General features: G+C 40.9%; 1 protein-coding gene across 23 annotated transcripts in view; it reads left to right on the top strand.

The window, feature by feature from the left end:
• Positions 283 to 20,272, top strand: part of PAPD7 (poly(A) RNA polymerase D7, non-canonical) — a 76,256-nt gene continuing 56,266 nt past the window's right edge. For 9 of the 23 annotated variants that reach the window (XR_002435100.1, XR_002435099.1, XR_002435094.1 and 6 more), the window contains exons 1-5: positions 290 to 2,020; positions 15,300 to 15,423; positions 16,814 to 16,860; positions 17,743 to 17,863; positions 19,381 to 19,488. Coding sequence is in view for 11 of the 23 variants with exons in the window: in XM_021386766.1 (XP_021242441.1) it covers positions 1,197 to 2,020; positions 15,300 to 15,423; positions 16,814 to 16,860; positions 17,743 to 17,863; positions 19,381 to 19,488 (1,224 nt within the window). In the remaining 12 variants the exon portion in view is untranslated. Of the gene's footprint in view, positions 2,021 to 15,299; positions 15,424 to 16,813; positions 16,861 to 17,742; positions 17,864 to 19,380; positions 19,489 to 20,272 lie in introns of all 23 variants that reach the window. The other 14 variants (XR_002435091.1, XR_002435098.1, XR_002435090.1 and 11 more) reach the window with 8 other exon arrangements.

Here is a 20,272-nt window from a genome sequence, read left to right as displayed (position 1 = left end):
TCGAGGATAAAAGGAGATGGTATAATTGTGTGGTTTCTCTCTTATGGTACACATATAAAAAGAACAAAGTTGAGGGCCCTGTTCGTGTGTCTCCAAGTTAAATTAAAAGCAAAACAAAACTACCCAAAATCCTTTGGGAAGATGTACTGTAAAGCCAAGGACTCAAAGCAGCTGAAGTCTATGCTGCGTAACTGTACCCCTGGTTGATCTATCAAGCCAGAAGAACAATGTGGTTTCATCAGGTGGGAACTGTGGTGAACGTGCTTTTACACAAGACAAGATCAATGTTTCTTTCATGTGGTTTGGTTTTGGTTAGTTTATTGTGTACTTCTAAGCATAGTTTGTATGTTATTCCCGAAAACAGATGCTTCTTAAGAACCAGATGACCTACTGTTTGACTTCCAAAAACAAACGTGAGGCTCTCATCCCTCCAGTCGATTTGTCTTTCCCTGAAGCTTAAGGGCATAGTTAGAGAATGCAGCTGTATCAAATACCACGATAACAGTATCCCTTCTGCAGATAACGTTCTCCGCTGAGTCTTGCTCCCTCCTCCTGTCTGTTCCCTCCCTTACTCCACAAAGTTCATTCACAACGAACTCCGAAGAACTACTGCTTTTTGTCCCCGATGGAACCTCAGCAGCCCACTACGCATTCTCAACACCCAAGGAGCCTCCCCTCGCCCAGGGCTAGACGCAGTGACCAATCGCCCCCGGCTACGGGAGGGCCGCTCCGCGCATGCGCAGCAGCCGCCGAACCCCTCCTCCCACCCGAGGGCTCCCGAACCGTTCCGAAGCCCCCATCGGGGCACGCATGCGCGCTGGGCGGCGGGCAGTCTTCCCAACGTCCTTCTGTACGGCCCCCCCTCCCCGCGGATCCCAGTCCTCCTCCCGAGGCCTCCAGCGCGCATGTGCGGTTGCCAGGGCGGCCGGCTGCGGTGAAGGTTTAAAATCGGCGGGGCATGCGCAGCGCCGGTTCTGGCTCTGGCGAGGGGGACGCCACATTGGATCGGCGCGGGGAGCGCTCCGGGCAGCGCCGGGCCGGTACGGTGCTCGCCTCGCCGGGCCGCATGCCGCTGCTCCCGGCCCGCGCGTAGCGCCGCTCCGGGCCCGGCGCGCTGAGGCGAGCGGCTGCGCGGTGAGCGGGCGGCGGCGCGGCGCTCTGGCCGGGCCGTGAGGGTCGGAGGCGGGCGGGCGTGGATGGATCCCCGCGTGGCCTGGATCCAGCCCGAGCAGAAAGGCCCCGCGAATGCGCTCTGGATGCAGATCTGGGAGACCTCGCAGGGCGTGGGGGGCCGCGGCGGCGGCGCCTTCCCGCACTACCTCTGCCTCAACTCCCCGGCGCTGGACTCGGCCGCCGCCGCCGCCTCACCGCCCCGCGGCCACGGCTGCGCCCGGCTCGGGGCGCCCGGCGGCGGCTGCTGCTCCTCGTCCTCGCCGCCGTCGCCTTCGCCGTCCCCCCCGGCGCTGCTGACCGGACTGGTGCCCGCCGCCGGCCCCGCGGCGGTGGTGAACGGCGGCGGCGAGGGAGGGCGGCGGCTTCAGAAGTCGCCCTCGGTGTCTTCCTCGTCCTCCTGCTCGTCGGTGGAGTCCGGCACCGAGAGCCCCGGCTTCTCCTCCTCGGGGTCGTGCGGAGGCGGCGGCGGCTCCTCCTCTTCCTCCTGCGGCCCCCGGGCGGCGGTGGCCCCTCCCGGGCTGCCGGGCAGCGGGGCCGGGCCCGGGGAGTTCTTCAACTTCCACGAGAGCGGCAAAGCGAACGGCGCGCACGGGCACCACCCGGCCCCGCACCTCTCCCGCAGCCCTCACCCGCCGCCGCCGGCCTCTCCCCAGCAGCACCAGTACCACCCGGGCCGCAGGAAACGAGAGAACAAGGCTAGCACCTATGGCATGAATTACCTGCTCTCCGGCAGCCGCGGCGTGGTCGTCGCCGCCTCCCCGCACCAGCAGCGCCAGCCGCCCCAGCCCGCGCTGCAGAGCCCCGGCACCCCCTGGAAGAGCAGGAAGTACAGCCCGGGCGTGCAGGGGTGAGCGGCTGGAGGGGGGGAGAAAGGGAGGTTGGGGTGCGGGCACGCAGCTCTTGGAGCACCTGTGTCTGTGCCAAGAAATGGTGACATCCCGTAGACACAGCAGGATGGGCCTCTGGTCGTGCTGAGCTGAGAAGGGAAGCGTCATAGTGCTCCTGCAAAAATCAAAAGTGTGGAAGAGCAGGGGAAGCGTTTCAGAGGTCCTCACATCTTCTTGGCATGGAAGGGTTTTGTTCAGTTTGGAGTAGCTCAAAGGAAAACCTTGCAGTAATTTTTAAATGCCCCTGCTTGGGCTGAAACAGGCTGGATGTTCAGGAGTGTGTTAAGAACATCAACCTGGAGGGAAGTGCCCAGCTCTGTCTAAAAAAAGTGTCGAAGTCAGTGTGGACTTGATAGATTTTTGCAGGAAGTACTCTGTCTTTAGAGTCAGCCAGTGTCTAAACTGAAACCTTGGCTCCCTAAACAGTGGGACCACTTTGTATAACACTCTTCTGTGAGTGTTACTTTCTCATAGAAATGGCTAATTGGAAAGGCAGAGTTGATTCAGGTGGTTTTATTGGAGGGACTAGAGTTAGAGCAGAGCACCTCTGGGGCACGCCATGAGATGTCTTCCAGCTGTCAAACTTCACTCAGCAAGAGGATAACATTGCTTTCTAAATTTAAGGTTATCTTACAGGAAAAAGTGCTTGCTGCATTTGATTGACTGAAGGGGATTTCTCATGGCATTTTGAAAATATTTTCTTTGAACTTAGGAAATCCAAAGCTCTTGGATGCATGTGGGAGTGAAGGCACTGCATAACGGTAGAGGAAACAGATAACAGGGTGTACTGGAGAAATTTCAGTGAGAGCTTTACCTGAAGGACGGTGTCCTCCTTTTCTGGGTGGTGCTGTCAGACATTGGGTGCTCTGAAGTTCTGAAGTATTAAAAGATGCTTTTAAAGTTCTGTTTTTGCAAGCTATAGCCTCTCCTCACAGAGGTCAAGATCCAGCTGCTCCTTTTAATCCTAGAATGGCACTGAAAGGGAAAGTTGCTGGCAGGAACATGTATGTATGAAATTCTAATAGTATCTCGAAAATGGTCCAAGTTCTTTTGTATTTCCACAGATATGCAGTGGAATGCTTAGTTAACAATTTGTCTGTGTGAGACACATTAGTGTCAGCAAGGCAACTTTGCAGGCAGATGGATGAGCAGAGCAATGGCAAACTTGCAAATCTAGGCACTGCAAGTTCTGTTCTCTAGCTGTTAGGGTGGCACTATTTATGCTAACGGCACACTTATCTTATCTTTTGTCTTCTGGCCTTCTATTGTTTAGCCAAGCTTCATTTGATCTGTTCAGTTGCATAACACAAGTGCTCTTTTGCAGAGGAGTTAATGCAAACTTACGGGCTACATGTCTTTGAAAGTGGAAGCTGTGTTGCTTCCTGGTCTTGTCAAGGATCTGTGTTACTACAGTGAGACCTGATGCTAGCAGAGGGTCGGTAGGGTAGGTGACTACGGCATGTGATCACATAGTTCCAGATGCTTCATGATTAGTTTATCAAATCTTTAACTTACCAAAATGGTATGGGTGCCATAGATCTGCGTGGAATAGCAGGGAACTACTGGAGGAGAGCACGGAAGTTGAGACTGTAGGCTTATGTATGAAGCAGTTCGTGCCTTAAGCTCACTGAATGTTGGACAAGCGTATATTCCAGAGCAGTTTCGGTGTTGAAATTTTTTCATGAAGTACTTCTGTGATAGAAATAACACAAAGATATTGTCACTAATGGAGAGGCTTCAGGTGGCTGTTTTCTGTAGTAATGCCTGACTGCTGTTGAGCTTCATTTTCCTGAAGCCAGGCTAGCGTATTATTGGGCTGTTCAAGTAATGGTATCGCTGTGAAAATATCGGAGTGGGAACAGATCCTTACAGTGGTTTCTTCTGGAACATTTGTTTGTTACTTGCTGTCTAGCATTATTTGGAACTGTCAGCCTAGTCCTGAATCATTGCTTCTGTAACTGTGGTGGTCTCTTGGCAGGCAGAGTGTCTTCAGTGTGTCAAAGTGCTGTATGCTGCTGTTCAGTAAAAAAAAAGTGATCCCCACAATCCTCAGTTACAGGCTACTTTGTTCATAAATGACAGGAGGTAGGGCTTCATCACAGATGCTCTTATGCTCCTACTGTGCGTGAGTGTTACCTGGTAATGAGGTAGGGCTTACTTTGCTGTCTGTATAGTTCTTTGTAGGATGTAATTTAAGTGATGTAGAAAAAACAAGAGATAAGCAGTATCTCATGGTTGCGTAGCCTTTTCTGTAAAGAGGCACGGAAATGGTAGGCCTTGCGTTCACTCTTCTAGGATGCAGTGGTACTTCTGGTGAAGTGCCTGCATGCTTTGAAATAGTACTGTGCTATCTTCAGTTTCTCATTCACAGCTGGACATGATCTATAGCAGTACATGTCATTACTATTTTTTCACATGGACCATCTTCAGTGTCTCTGCGATGGTAAGTGTGATATTCAGGAATGCTGTATGCTGTAAAGACCGTGCTTTGCTCTGTCTTATGGCATTTCTTCTCCAGTGGACTCGCATCTGTTGCTCTCACCACCTTCTGACAGCAGCGTGCCAGTCTTTGTGTTGTAAAGGAAATTAAGTCTCTCATAAAAGTGTGAGAATAGCCATGCTTGACTAGAGTTCATCTGAAAGCTGTGCTGTAGCTGGCTCCAGGTTGACCTTTATGTTGTCTTTTTCCAGATGTTTGGAAGATAGTGAGGAGAATGAAGAAAACGTTATTTGTTCTGATGCGTCAGTGGAGTGATTAATTTAGCAATTAAATGCCTGGAGTTAGATCAGGAGTGCAGCTCAGAATGGAGGACAAATGGATTGATTTCAGATGTGATGAAGATAAGTGTGCTGTAGTATTATTGGGTTAGCTCAAACTTTTGTGACAGTTCAGAACTACAGTTGATTTTTTTGGTAGCTTGAAGTACATCAAGTGTTTTTGCATTAGATGTAAAATTATATTTAGATGTCCTTTGTGTATCAAATTAATACCTTTTTTCTATAAAATCTCTTTTTGAAACGTGAATAACCACAGCTCTCAGAGAGCTTTAAAGTACCAGAAGTTTATTTCAAAATGTGGAATCATGCTGTTCTGAACTTCTTACTAAGGACTCCATTGCTAAGTTTGCAATGCTTGTGTGAACAACAATATGGTAGTTTCTCTTAAGACGTAGTTCATAACTTGAGTAGTAAAAAATTGTATCTGTTTTAATGCTCTGCTTTTTAATATGTAGCCAAGTGAATAAGGAATTGACATTTTTAGCTGTTAGAAGCCTGCACTGCTTAAGACTTAGTGCAAAATGTTCAGATTCACTGTAGATGCTGAATGAGGTTAGTGCTGAATACCCAGCATAGCAGCTGGTTCCTTATGGTGCTGTGCAGAAACAGAGTGGCTTATCAAGGGCTGGTCTGAGTACCAAGTGTGTTATGATGCATTGAAATGGTGCTAGGCCTGCACTAATAGCTTTGCATAGCATCTGCTGCCTTGCAAAACTGCATCCATTTCACCCCCACAGCAGTTGTCTTTAACTGTCTCTTGTTAGGAACACAAATGTTCCCTGTTGTAGAGTACAGGGGTATAAACACCTCCACGTTTGATGAGGCTGAAGGAGGATTTATGCTGGCACTGTCTGGCTGTGGTAGCTGATGCCCAGAAAGTGTTCTTATGAGCCAAGTAAGGTTATGATGGTCCTTTCCCAGACCACTTGTTTCCACAAAGTTTCAGCAGCCGAAGGATGCTGCTACTGAAAGTCAAGTCCTGAAATTCATTTCTGTAGCTGCTGGGGTGTGGAGTTCTTACTGCACATCAAGCCTATATTAGGTTTTGTTTTTTCACCTGTACTCATTCTAATTTTCTTCCCTTTTTTTTTGCTTTTATGATATACTGCTGAACTTTGGCAGAGAAATTTAACTGAATTTTGTGCTATGCAACTCAACTATTAAAAATGCTTTGTGTTTGGCATGTAACACAGCTCTAATTCTGTTTCTAAACTCTTGCCTCTTTGTTGCTGTTAGGGCTGGACACAATGTGTAGGAATGCCATGTGAACAGCCTCCTCTGCAAATTTGTGTTCTCTTGTGCTTTGGCTGAGTTGAAGAAATGCAAACTTTAGAAACTCTGAAGCCTTTTCTGTTTCCACTTGGGAGCATGCAGCATTGATAAAGGCTTTGTGGGACTCCCAAGGGTGTTTTTCTCACTTCAAGTCAGTGCTCTCTTGCTATAATGCCTTCTAGTAATCGACACAGTGGTCTGTGCTTCATCCCCACTACTGTTAAATCATTGGTGTCTGTTACAGATAACTTTAGATGGATACCTGTAGTGAGAGTTTTGATAGAAGAGGCAGACATTGCTGGCGATGTGGGATAGATTCTTCTTTCATCTGACTTTAGGATTAGTCCAGAACTAGGCAGTATATACTGTAATATACAAGGATAAGGGCAGGAGTTAGTCACAGTAAGTGTCTGGGGAGAGACTTGAGAAAGCATCAGGAAGTGGTTGAATGGATTATTGTTTTCCTGCCTAGAGGTTGGTATGCAGCAGAGTTCAAGGCTAGCTGCTGGATGAATTGTCACATGAATAGAGTGCCTATTGCTCTTTTTGCAGACAACTGAGCTGACTAAGTTGAAGCTCAAAAGCTTTCCTTGCAGAGTGGATGCCTAGCATAGTTAGACTGATGTTTTTGGTAGTGGAATGAAAGGAAGCAGCAGCAGATGAGATGGGACATACTGGAGATCATAGACTGAGCTGCAATGGTATAATGTGAGAAAGGTTTACTGAAGAAATGCTGGTGTGTGTGAAGAAGTATAAGACATGTTTGGAGCAGTTAAATCCTAGTGTCAGCTTCATTATACTTTTCAGCTTTGCTAGGTTTTTGGCAGTCTTGGTAAATGGCACTAAGGACGAACAGCTGTACCAGGTGAGACCATTAGAGGCCAGCGCCAAATGTTTGGAGAAGATTATTATATAAATGTGAGCCTGTGTTGATATTTCCTGGAGTAATTGCTTATTGTAGTGATCAATGGCTAAAACAAGCATTAAGTTCACAGTGGATTTTATATATGAATTTGATTCATCTTGAATGGGTATGAGATTCTGTGATGACAGTGTTCTGTGGCATGGTGTTCATCAGATAAGATGTGATAAAAACCCATTTTTTTGTTCTATCACTTGAGTTGTCGTTGGTGCTGGTCATGTCTGCATTAACCAGACAGTACAGGGGCTCTTTGTGTCTGACTTAGTCCAACTTTTTCCCTCCCTCTTTCTCTTGACTATTGTCCACTTCTTAGTCTGTAATCTCTTCTGTTGAATTTGTTCCTTGCCTCCAAACATCTGCCACCTCTGCACAATTCTGCTGCATCTTTGGAACTCAGACAAACTAGACCCACATTAATGATACAGTTTTCCTGTATCTTGATGCTTTCTTTCTTGTTCTTTGTTTTCCAACACTGGACTTCCTATTTTGTCATACTGAGCATTGAACAGATGCTTTTGTGGAATTCTTACTTGTAGAATTTGATTCTCGATATTGGCTCCTCCATTGCATCTATGTAGAGATAGGATAAATATAAAGCAGTACACTGGAATATGAGAAGATTGTCTCAAATTCTGACTAATAACTCATCGTGCAGTCTTTTAATGTCCTGTGGTTCTGCAGCTGGCTTATACATAGGTAACTTCTGCATCAAATTTTTCTGCTTTACTCTGTTCCTTTTCCAGATCACAGATGAGGATATTGAATAGTACAAGTCTCTTTGGGACTTCACTAGTGACTTTGCTTTTATACAAAACCTAGGTTTCAGCAACTTATTGCCCATCTGAAAATGGTTTCTCTACATGAAGATCTTCCCTTCAGTCTCACGTCTGCTTACTTTCTGCAAGCTTTTATCAGGGTGTGGACTTCAAATGCTAATAAGTAGGTAATAGGATTTCCTTTGTGGTTCACTGATTTTTGCAAATAATTCTAGTGGTTTTCTTTGAGACGCTACTTCCTTTTAAGAAAGCTGTGTTGACATCTTGATGTAGTCATAACTATTTATGCATTGCGTTGATTCTACCTTTTACTTGTTTGTCTATTATGAATGCCAAAACGATTTAAAATTAAAAAAGGAGAAACTTCTTAATGTTCCCTTAATACAAATGCTTATTTTGGTGAATAAGGAATTGCTAGGAAAACATCTATTTGGGGAAGGTTCTACCTGTAAAATTAGGGACCAGGGAAACCTCTCCGAAGAATTAAAACAAACGAACAAAAAACAGGAGGAAAAAAAAACAACAAAAACCCCACCAAAGCAAAACAAAAACCAACCCCAAAAGCCCACAAAACAACTTTTTGTTTAACAGAAGTATTTTTGACTCCTTAGCTAATTTGTCTTAAGCATTGGCTTATCTCATTATGTTTTTCCTTGTGATCCTTCTTAATGTCCTTAATCTTTGAATCCTCTTTTCTGCTTTACATGACTTCAGATTTTTGAAGACATCTTCTGATGGAACACTGTGACGAGATCTTTTTTCCCTGGAATCTGATAAGCGATGCATACTTCTGCTAAACAGCCAGTTTCTCTTTAGTATGCTTTTAAACACCTCATTCTTTTGGTTAAGATTCTTCAGTTAAGGAACTTCCTCATTTTTATAGTAAACTGCGCCAGTACATCCATTCAGAAAAGCTTTTGTTGACCTGTGGAGGTGTTCAACGTGCAGGATTTGCTGCTAGTGGTGCTGTGACACATAGATGTGTTTTGAATTATTCTGTGTGCTGTTCAAGACTAAGTTGCATTGCTTCACTGAAATGTTACAGTGGCTAATGCCGTGCAATAAATACCTGCTATGGGCATAATTAGTTTCTCATCACTAATGTTTCTCCTGTTGCAACCTTTGTGGTTTGTGTGGGATATTAATCACTTGCTGTGTTTGGGCATTTGGGAAACAATAGTATTAAGACAGGGATCGCAGTGTTTACCGGTTCGATTTATTGGCATAGTGTGCTTGCTGATGCAGTTGCCAGGTGTAACAGATGGTAAGCTCCTTCGCTGATGCAACAAAACAACGTGGTGTTTGCTTGGTGTTGTGGTGAAGACTGGTAGCTAGCCTGTCAGGAGTAATGTAGAGCTGTTCAGAAGCTTGCATAGCAGATCTATTTTGTCATGCATCAACTTGGAGCTACTAATACATCAGTTTCTTTTCTTGTTCTTAGTATAACGTAGCTCTTAGTGCAGTGTAGCTTTTTCAAGGTGTATGCAGTCATTAAGAAGCAAATGGATTGAGTCTTATTGAATTGATATGCTTTGAAAAACAGATTAGGTTTTAATTCTTTTTCTCTAACAAAATGCAGACATATTCTCTTAAGTCTGGAAGCGTACAGCATAAATCAGTTGGGTTTGAAGTGTAAAGCAAGCTTAGTTTCTTGAGTGCTTGAACTGCCAGATGCTCTTAAGGAGTAAAATATAATTGGCCAGAAACTCAATCTAAAATTAGGACAGGGTCTGGCTCCCAACAATTTGGGGCAAAGGAAGCTTGGAGAGGAAATAAGATCTCTTATGGAAAAGGTACAGTAGATCTTAAACTGCACTCTATTGTATGGATGAGAACAAATGTACTTTTCTATTCCCTCTAAAGCTCTGTATAGCTGAGAATTTTCTTTTGTTGTTGTTTGCTGCCTTCCATGCAATTACAATGCTAAAGATAATTGTCTGAATTATATAGTAGTACGAGACCGGCTTGCAGCAATATTCTGTGTGAACATGGTATTGTTTTCATGGCTTCTCTAATCTGTAAGCATAGAGTACTGTTATTTGAGCATTGATGGTAGTGAGGAAGACTGGTAGATGAAGTGTTGAATGGTGTGGGATGGAGGTGAACTGTAAGCTAATATCCTCTGCTGGGTCATCGTTCTAGTTCTGCTACTTTTCTAGGTATCTTCATCCTAGATTATACTGATAAAAATCTGCATCTCAGAACACACTTGTTTCAATTACGTATATATTTCATTAAACTATTTTGGCTGTACCACTGTTTTAACAAATGAGTTCATTTAGTTGCTTTAGTTTAATTTCACCTGTATTGCCATTATAATACAACTGTGTGTTGCAGTAGTTGTAGGTGAAAGTAGAGCACTTAAACAGGCAACTAAAACATGCTCAGTGGCTGCTGGGACTTTAACCATTTAAGTTTGAAGCAGCTAATACTTCAGGCACATTTCAGGGTTGTTACTTCACTGCAAACCTGTCTTGTTTGCAAACATTTCTTTCAGTAAGGCGTCTCTTGAAGTGCTCTCTTTCCTATGCAATGCTGATGTTGCACATGTGCTGTAACTGTGGCATCTATTCTTTTACAAGGATTATTGGCTGTTTCCTTAGACTTCTCATTTAGAAAAATACTCAAATAAGTAAAGAATGTATTTTAAATAACCAGTTGGATGTAAATGATGCAGATCATGTGTAGGTCTGAGAATAAATTTGTGTGCAGGCATGAAAAGAATATGCTTACCTGAGGGAATGGTGTCTGTAGCTTGTCATTCACTTTCTAGTTTGTTGATGCAGTTTATGATTTTTGTTTCATTACCTTGAGGTAATGAATGTTACATGTATAATATTACTTGCTGGTGCAGTAAATGATGACTAAGGTAAATGATCTCTCTTAGAAACCTCCCTTTAAAGAGAGACATTACAAAAATCTGAGGATGTATCTTGGTCTTATTTTCACCTGAAGATTTAGAAGTATATCTTTGCCTTTCTTGAAATGGTGAAAGGGATTAATTTTTGGTGAACAAGGTGTCTGCTCTGTTGCATGTTTCACTGTAAGCAGCAGATGTTTACTGTGCTTAGCAGTAATGGCATTAGTGAGTGGTTAGGTTCCTCCTTCATGTTACCATCATGGAGATAGTGTAGTAGGTGCAAGTAGCCACTCTTCTGCATCCCTGTGTTCTAATCTCTTTCACTCTGTTAGCTGTACTGTTACATTTCACCAGCAAAATTAAGCTCCAGTATTTGTATAGTTATGGTGGAATTGCCTTTAAAAAAGTCGATTAATATGCTCAGCTTTAAGAAAGCTGTATTGTTCGAATCATAAACAGCAACAGTGGTAGGTACCGGGTGGGATGCTATTAGAGCCTAAACTTTTTAAGAAACCAGAAGGAGATGTAGAAAACTGACTCTTTTTTTAAATCTGGCTCCCTTTAACATATAGCACAAGTTATTACTTGCAAGTACATTGTGTGCTGCAAATGGAAACTTAATCATTAAGATCCTGTTGTGTTCCTGATTAAGATGAGCAGTGTTTATGAAGATCAGAGGGGCTACATGGGCGAAATACTTGTCTGGAGTCTATCCATATATTGACTGCATGAATATCATGTTGTAGTCTGTTTTTAGACACCGGATGATTCCTGCAGCTAGTGTAGAAGTTACACTGGGATTAGTCCTGAGTAGCATGCAGCATCTGGCTCTATGTATAGCAGAGCTACTTTTTATGTGACTGGTATTCCAGTAATCTTGAGCAGAGAGGTTTAGCGAATACCAACTACAATAATTTTCAGGTTTAATAAAGTGTCTAATTTCTGAGAATTGTCTCTACAAAAAAGCCAAAAGAAGTGACCGAGAGGTTAAAATGTTCAAAAGTGATTTGTTGAAGTGAAATGTTGTCATATACTGATTCTGAAGATGGCATCGATCCTTATCCAGAAAGAGTTAGACTGTGTTGGTGACCTTCTCTGAGAAATAGAAAGAGTTGAAATGAGTAAAATGGGAAGGAGGAAAGTCTGTTTATGCAGAAGATTTGAGAATTGGTTTGTGAAGTACATTAAACACTGGAAGTCTTACACATCAAAAGCAAAAAACTTGCTAGGTTCACCAGGGCTCAGAGAATTAGAGATATGAAAGAATACCTAAAGGAAGGCAGATCGTGTTGTAAAAACTTAATGCTCTAACTGCATTGCTTTTTCTTTTTTGCCAGAGAAAGGCTTGAATTTCTCAAAAGCACTTTCTTTGCTGGGGAATTGTAACTTGAAATTTCAGTGAGGAATGTAGGAATGTTTAAACCCTCTGTAGTGTGATAACTATTACGTAGCCACGTTTAATGGTATATTCTGAGGAATTCTAGAGGCACTTGGCCACAAAATTCCAGCGTGTCGTTTGGACTTGAAGGCGACCTAGACACTGCTAGCTCCCATGCAAACTCTGAAGCATTAAGTGCTTTCTTGGCAGTGCAAGAGAAAATGTGGAGCTGACTATTTAAAATGTAGATCAGTGGAGGAAATGCAGGCTAGTATTCTTTTCGGTGTTTCATGATATGTTTGAGGATTGTGACTGTTGGTCATCTGAACTGAGGCTCACTGGGGCACCGCAGTGGGAGAGTGCACTTGTGCTTGCTATTTTTTTTCTGACCTCACTAACAAACTAGAGGCTGCTGCTGAAAGCTGACACAGAGTATAGTGCAATGTGTTGAGGACTGAGAGCTCTTTTCTTCCCTGCTACAGAATGGCTCCTATGAACACATTTTTTTCAGCAGTGTCTAGGAGTGGTTGGATCTGGCAACTGATTAGCATGAGTAAACATACAGGGGCCACTGCAAGCTTTAATGAAGATCTGTGAGACAGCTACCTTTAATTCCTTGAAGGATTCTTTGTTAATCCTTACTGGTGTGGTCAAGGTGATAACAGAGCTGTTGGAATCTTTTTTTGGAAGAATGTTTGAGGTTTATTTTTGAAAGCCTTAAAAAAAAGTCATCGGTTTGCTGAACTTATAGTTTAACTAACTGCTTAGAAGTAACCAAAGGAAAGAATAAATTTTTTATGTTATAATAATAATGAAGGAAGAGTATCAGTGGAATTACTCAAGACTTGGTTGTTCGATATATTCATAAATACCTGGAGGGAAGAAATTAATGAGAAAGGAGCAGAGCACTAAGATAAGTAGAAAGCCAGAGCTGACTGCAGACGGTTGCAATGGGAGTTTATTATTCATTAGGCTACAGAATTGCAGATAAAATTAAATGCTAGTAAATACTGAGACACAAATCTGAAGAAAAGTAAATAACTCAGGCAGCGTGTGCCAAGTGGGTGGACAATTGGTGGTAATTGTTTAGAAAAGATCTCAAAGCTCCTTCAGAATAACTTCTAAAGAGTAGCTGTGTGCTCAGAGATCCTGAAATAGCAGTTAGTAGTAATGGACAATAAAATAAGCCTGTAATGGACAATAAAATAAGCGTGCCATGGAGTAAGTGGTGTGTAACTGATCACCTGCCAAAAAACACAGTGCAACTGAAAACGAGCTGAAGAAAGTCAGCAGTGATCAAACTTTGGACCTACTTCTGTGAAAGGACAGAAGAACAATGAGGGTTGTTAGCCTGGAAAAAGAAAAGCTTGTGGATAGGGATGAGTGAATGTGAATTTAGTGTCTGCAGAATATTGTTTGCAGATGAGCTGCCAGTAATCACATTTTTCCTCAAGAAAAGACACCAAATAAAATAATTCACAGACAGCAGTTTAAAGTGAAGCACTTGTTTACTATGGTGCATACTTAAATTGTCATTAGAATATTGTAAGTGACAAAAGTATAAATGGACTAAAAAGGCATAGAGAAATCCAGAAGTCTTTTGAGCTAATGCGCGCTTGGCATCCACCGTGAAAGTATGTCAGCCTTAGTGGAGTCATATAGAAGACCGGGCAAGGCAGTTGGAGAAGACAAAGCGGTTATCCTGTTTTCACTTTGTATCTGCCTACTACTGATGTTTATGAACAGGACAACAGGAAGTGTTTAGTTGTGTTTCACTGCTGTTACATATGTTCAATTTCTTCCTTTTTCTCTTTGGGGAGGGAGGGGAATATCAAGCTTCCTCGAAATAAAATGAGTATGTTAGTTTGAACCTCCTATCTTGCTCTGAAATTTCAAAATACATTGGTTCATCAAGAAGTAGAAAAATCTAGTTTGTCTACTGTAGTTAAATGTTTAGCTGTAGTTCAGTAGTTTAAGAGGAAAGGCAAATGATAATTCTAAAAATGTACTCTTTAAAAGTAGTGTCTTCATGCTTTGTTAAAATCCTTGTGTATAGGAAGGAGTTCTGACACTGAAGTAGTGTGAGCAGTGCCTTTCAAATGTGGTCTGTTGGAGGGTATCTGATAGGATAGGAATTCTCTAGTAAAATGAGTTACAAAATGGTCATAGAAATACAAAACTGGAGTTCTACTAGATGTATAAACATTTCATTTTGGAAGGCTAAATCTATTAACTGATGGGTTGAATTTGGTTTTTTTTAGGGCATTGTTCAGATTTCAGTACACTGGATTGTTAACTTGTTTCTTGGATTAGATATACATTTTATAAATGCATCAACTTTTTGCTAAAGATGTTGTTAATGTCTCATTTCAACAAATAGTTTTTTGTTTGACATGGCTTTGTGCCTTTTCACTGAAAGCAAGCATTTACATTCATCTTGAAGTTTAAATTCATCTTAATTCTCAGTTTTCTGAGTGTTCTGTAGTATCAGGAAGGTGGAAAACGGAAGCACTTAACAGGTGTATAAAGATTGAGATCTCCTGGTGTAGCACTGGTATTAATGTATTTTACACTTGAGAACATATGTAACAGTCCTCACTTCAGAAGTTCAATTGAAAAGTAATTTCCTGTATGAACGAATGACTTGTAAAGGGCTTGGATTGTCAGAGAAACCCCCATTTGTCAAAGCGTATGTTTTTGTACCAAGGAGTACTCAAATGTCCCTTTTATAGCCTTCTGTGGAAACTTCCACAGAAGTACGGCCCCTATGCAGAAGTAAGGGCCCCTCAAGAGCAAATCTGTTTGAAGATTTTCATTGTTTCTGTGTTCGTGTTTGTATTGTTGTGTAGATTTCATTTCTTTTTTTTGAAGCAAGCAGTGAATGAATCAGAAATTGAATTCCTACTTCACTGCTGAGCAAGTCAGAAGGATAGCAAGTGTCTACCAGTGTTTTTGACCTGCTATTTTACATCTTTAGCAGTTGGGTAACATAGCGAGAGCTGATGTGTAGAGATAACTATGATGTGCTGCCTTGAAAATTAAGTGTATCAGCTCTCTGTCCCCACCAGTCCTAGACCTCAAGCTGTCCAGCTTCCTGTTCTAAAACCTAATTTCTGTGGCACTCACTTTTCTTTAAAGTATTCCTGATTTTGCTTGGATGACGATATGAAACAAAACCTATGGCTTCTTTTTAGGAGTGAAATTTATTCTAATATTTAAATTAAAATTGTAATTGTGCTGCTTTCTCCTTTAGACTGCATGAAGAAATAATTGACTTCTATGACTTCATGTCCCCTCGTCCGGAAGAAGCAGCTATGAGAAGAGAAGTGGTAAAAAGAATAGAAACTGTCATCAAAGATCTTTGGCCTACAGCTGATGTGAGTATAGCTCAAGTGCTGGTTTGTTACTATGTTGTAGAGCTCAATTCACTTGCTAATATTTTTCTGTTTTTTTATGAGTGAACAGAGAAGACTTAATGTGGTTGACTTAAAGTACTGTTAGAGCTGTGATATTTGTTTTAAAAAGCAGAGGAAACTTAAAACCTAGATATCAGGTTAATGGAGATGACTGGTAACTTTCTCATTTTCAGAACTGTGGTTGTGAAGAGCTGTCCACTTTAGGAAGTGTTTCTAAAAGCTTATTAAATATTAAAATGATATTATATACCCACAAGGAATCCTGACTATATGAATATTTGTAAATACTAATATTATATGACAGGGCAGTTCTGAAAATAAACTTCCTTTTTTTGCATTCGTAACAAATTTGACATTGAGGGAATTACTTCAGTTCTGCTTTAGTGTCAAAATTTGACTTCTTGAGGTATCTTCCAACCAAAATTATTTTATTTTCAAACCCTTTATCCAAAGAGCAAGCCACTTCCAAATGAAAGCTGCCCAAAAGTAACTTAATACAAACTATAGTGATGATGACTCTGCTACCTGTAATCAGAAAGATGATGTATTGTTAACAGGTGTAAAAACATTTCAGACTGTTATGATTTCATAACCTTCAATGAGAGGCTGAGGACTGTGGGCACAGTGTTGAGCTAAAGATGCTGCAAATCCTATCTTCATCTTTACCTGCAGTTTTCCTTAGCAATAAGATTTTTCTAGATCATGAGAACAATTATAGGCATGGAAGTAGCCCAGTCTTCTCATGGGTCATGTCAAAGAGGTAAACTTGCAAATTGTGCTGCAGTGGTGGAGGAGGAGGATTTCAGTTTTCTAGGATGAATGTGTGGTGAAAGCATCTGATCTGGACTGTGGATGTCTCTTGAGCCTAGTCCCTTCTTCCCACCTTCCTCCCCAACATCTACCATAATTTGTCATCCTTACAGTAAAATGTAGAGTGTTTGTTTCTTATGAATTGAATAATTAGATGTGTTTGCTTTTAAATCTAACAAATTAAAAAAAAATGCTTCCAGAAACAGTCAGTAAAGCTGAGGAAAGAAGGCACAGGAAGGAAGGAAACTTAAAGCAGCTTATACTTTTGTAGAACTGGAAATAAAGAGGGAAAAGGACTTCTCAAAATTTTGTGTTTTGCAGGCTTTGTAGTTGCTTCATGTGTCAAAAATACAATTTCCTGTAAAGTTGCATCTATAAGAGAAAATGCATTTGTACAAGTGTAACAGTATACAAAGAAAGTCTCATAACTTTATTTACTGGGCTATATCTGTAACAGGTCCAGGAAAATCTTAACAAATCTTGAGAGAGCTAAGTGAGCATTCGTGAGTGATTTCAGTGCTGTGATTTTTTTTTCCCTCAGGTCCAGATATTTGGCAGCTTTAGTACAGGGCTTTATCTTCCAACTAGGTAAGTAATGATTTACTTTTATTTAAAGCTTAATTTCTTTTAGAGTTCTGGTAAAATTTGGAGAGGAATTAAGTGACTGTAATGTGTAAACTTGTCAATAAAGCATTTGCTTAGTGTCCCACATGACCAAGGGAAGGGCTATTCACCTTAGATTTGATAAATATTTGATATACCGGTGTCAGCACTAGGTGCTTGGTGAAGCTTTTTTGAAATACCTTTTCTTTCTTTGGCGTTAGTCTTCGGCATTTTGTTTTTAAGTTTTGGTAGAATTGATGAATTTAGTACTTGCTATTTAAAGGCTGTTTTTTTAAATAAAAGTGAGTTACTGAGTGTTGCACGGTAACTGCAAAATTAGAGTCATCACAGCTGGGATTTCCCAACTCTTTGGAGAGTATAGAGTGTTTTGAGTGTATCTTTTATCACTTAATGGTTCAATACGTATTGGTAGTTATAAAGTTAGTGGGAAATTTGTGTAACTGTTTTAAAGACTGCATTCTTTAAATAATTTTTTTCAATAAGCACTGGGAATTTAATTTCTATGAAGAATTACTGATACGAATTGTTTGTGTTATTAACAATGTGAATAGATGAGGGGCAGGATCAGATTGGGGCTGTGGAAATCAATGGTAGGGGGTAAGGAAAGAAAAAAGGAAGGCATTGTCTCAAGAACTTATCAGAGGATTGGAAGCAAGAAGCTAGGATCAGAAAGCATGCTGACCTGCGTCTTAATGTTATTAAAGCAACTTAGAAATCTAGATTGTTAGAAGTTGAAAAATGTTTATCTTGGAGGGCTTGAAACATGTAGAATGGCAATTTTACCATGTTCTTCAGGGGATGACTGTGCCTTACACAATGCGTTTCATATGTGTTCTTTTTGCCTAGTGATATTGATTTAGTTGTTTTTGGGAAATGGGAACGCCCCCCCTTACAGCTGCTGGAGCAAGCGCTAAGAAAACACAATGTGGCTGAGCCATATTCCATCAAAGTACTTGATAAAGCTACGGTAAGTAACAGTCTTTGGAATACTGAACAGAAAAGTTTTCAGATTCCTTAACGTAACACTTGGTGATAAATAATGATTAAGACATTTGTGAAAACAGTTGATGTTGTCTTAAGCATAATGTTTTGCTCTGTTTAAAATCTCAAGATTTTAGAATGTGCATGCTTAGCAATAGTACATAGGGGTTATGATATGGAGAACAGTAATCGTGTACTCTGCTGTAAGGTCGTATTTTATGCTCATATTGTCAATAAATATTTCCTGAAAGCTTGTATTTGCAAAGTGTAAGATAGGATAACTATATCATATTTTTCCATGGAATTTTAAGGGGACTTGTCCCTCGCTAAATACAAGTAACTAGGGTTACTGAATTTGAAAAAACTGTTTGAAGTCTTGTTTTTAATGGTATATTGAAGTGTTCTAAGCTTGACCAAGCTTGGTATGTAGTATTTCTTGCATCTGTCTTGTGAGTCTAATGGATCAAACATTGAATGTGCTAAAAATGTAGTGTGAGAATATTACATTACTGAGCAAGTGTTGTTTTCTTCCAGGAGTCTAAGTGGAATATTGCAAACTTCTATTAGTAATCTGCTCCCTTCTGTGGTCTCGGAAATAGTGACCCTTTAAGGTTCTGAAAGCTCCTTCAGCTTTTTTAGGAATAGCAGCGCACAACAATAGCTCTAGTAGTCTTTGGTCTATCTGGGAGTGAGATTTTTGGTATTAGCTGTACCAGATAGTGAAAGAGAAAGGCAGTAGGTTTATTAATTTTACTAGCATCTTTTATTCCCTCTGCTGCTGGTATAAAATGGAGCTGTAAATCTGCTCTTTCAGATGAAAAATAAATGCTGGAAGTTCAACTTTAAATAAATGTATGAGCTAAAGTTTAGGTTATGTTTGAGATAACATGCTTATAATACCATTTTGTAGGATACTGTTCTCAAGGCAGTGGTGTGAGACTGAACTGAGTATTCAGTAATTCTGATACGATTTATTGCTGCCAGGAGAAGTACTGTTGTTCCTGCTTTGCTTTTATTCATTCTGGCTTTCGTTTGATTGCAGTGAACCAGTTCAGTTTCATAAACCAACAGGCAGCACTTTATTTTTTTTGTCACTTTAGCAAGCTGAATGGCACACTGCTGGGTCAGATGAATGCAATTCTTACAGGTTATGGGAGAAGATTATCTCCTATTAACGACTCTTAGTCATTAAATTAAGTAAATTCAATTGTCTTACAAAACACCTCGGGTACTGCAAATAGAGACAGATAGCTAACAGCTATGGGAGTGTATATGAGCGATAATAAGTTAATGTGATCATACATGCCAGTATTTTACTCACCTCACTAAAAATTGTTCACTGTCTGACAAGTTAGGATTGCTATCCTTCCTCAAGAACACATTTCCTTGTCTTGGTAAATGTGTTCATTTGGACTAATAGTATCCATGTTTGTTGAGTAGCTGGAGAAGAGCACCAGTGTTGCATTTCTGGGGACTCAGAAAACCTTATTTTCATCTTCTCAGGTACCAATAATAAAACTTACTGACCAGGAGACAGAAGTGAAAGTTGACATCAGTTTTAATGTAGAAACTGGTGTGAAGGCAGCTCGATTTATCAAGGAATACATGAAGGTATCAGCCGTACAATGAATGTTATACTACTTATCAAGGATACACTAGATGCTTAGCTAACCTTTTTTGGTATGGCTTAAGACTTTTGAAAACTTATTGTTGAAGACTGTTTTCTTTTCATTAATACTAATTAAACACGGGTATTTTATTTTTATTTTCTACTGTTATTTACTGAATGTTGCCTTAGTTGGTAGAAAGATTTTTTTTAAAGCTTGAGCTTTGCAAGCTAGAAACTGTAAGCATGGAAGCTGAGTGTTGTTATGTAATTTTCTAATAGTTGTGTGCAGAAACCTGTATTTTCAGTGGACTTATACAGTCATATCTAGATGTGCAGGCAGGTACTAAGCTGTGCTTCTAGAGCAAGGCTGTTCAAGTTTTGCCTACTTGAAATTTTAATGGTGCTTGAATGTGAATACAGCCTTGTTAAACAATGATAATGATAATTATGTATGTAAGTACTTACAATCAAGTTCATTTTTATACTGTGCAGTAAAAGTACTGTTTAGATGAAAAGCATTAACTGAATTACGCTGATAGTCAGTGATGGATACAGAGATAATCCTGCTGGGAAGGAGATGGGGGGAGTTAAATGTATGTAGGCTACTTGAGCAAGTATGAGTTTGTGTATTTGCATGAGTTTTGTGTATATGCATGTTTCAGTTCTTCCTGAGGAAACACCTAATGGCACACTACTGAACAGCATTTTTGTATTAGATGAATCTTATGTTGAGGTTTAGTTATTTGCTTTGTTTTGGAATGCTGGCAGTATCTTTGATAAGACCTA

Source organism: Numida meleagris, chromosome 2 (assembly GCF_002078875.1).
Source record: "Numida meleagris isolate 19003 breed g44 Domestic line chromosome 2, NumMel1.0, whole genome shotgun sequence".
Classification (NCBI taxonomy): Eukaryota; Metazoa; Chordata; class Aves; order Galliformes; family Numididae; genus Numida; species Numida meleagris.
This window is presented reverse-complemented; position numbering and strand designations above follow the sequence as displayed.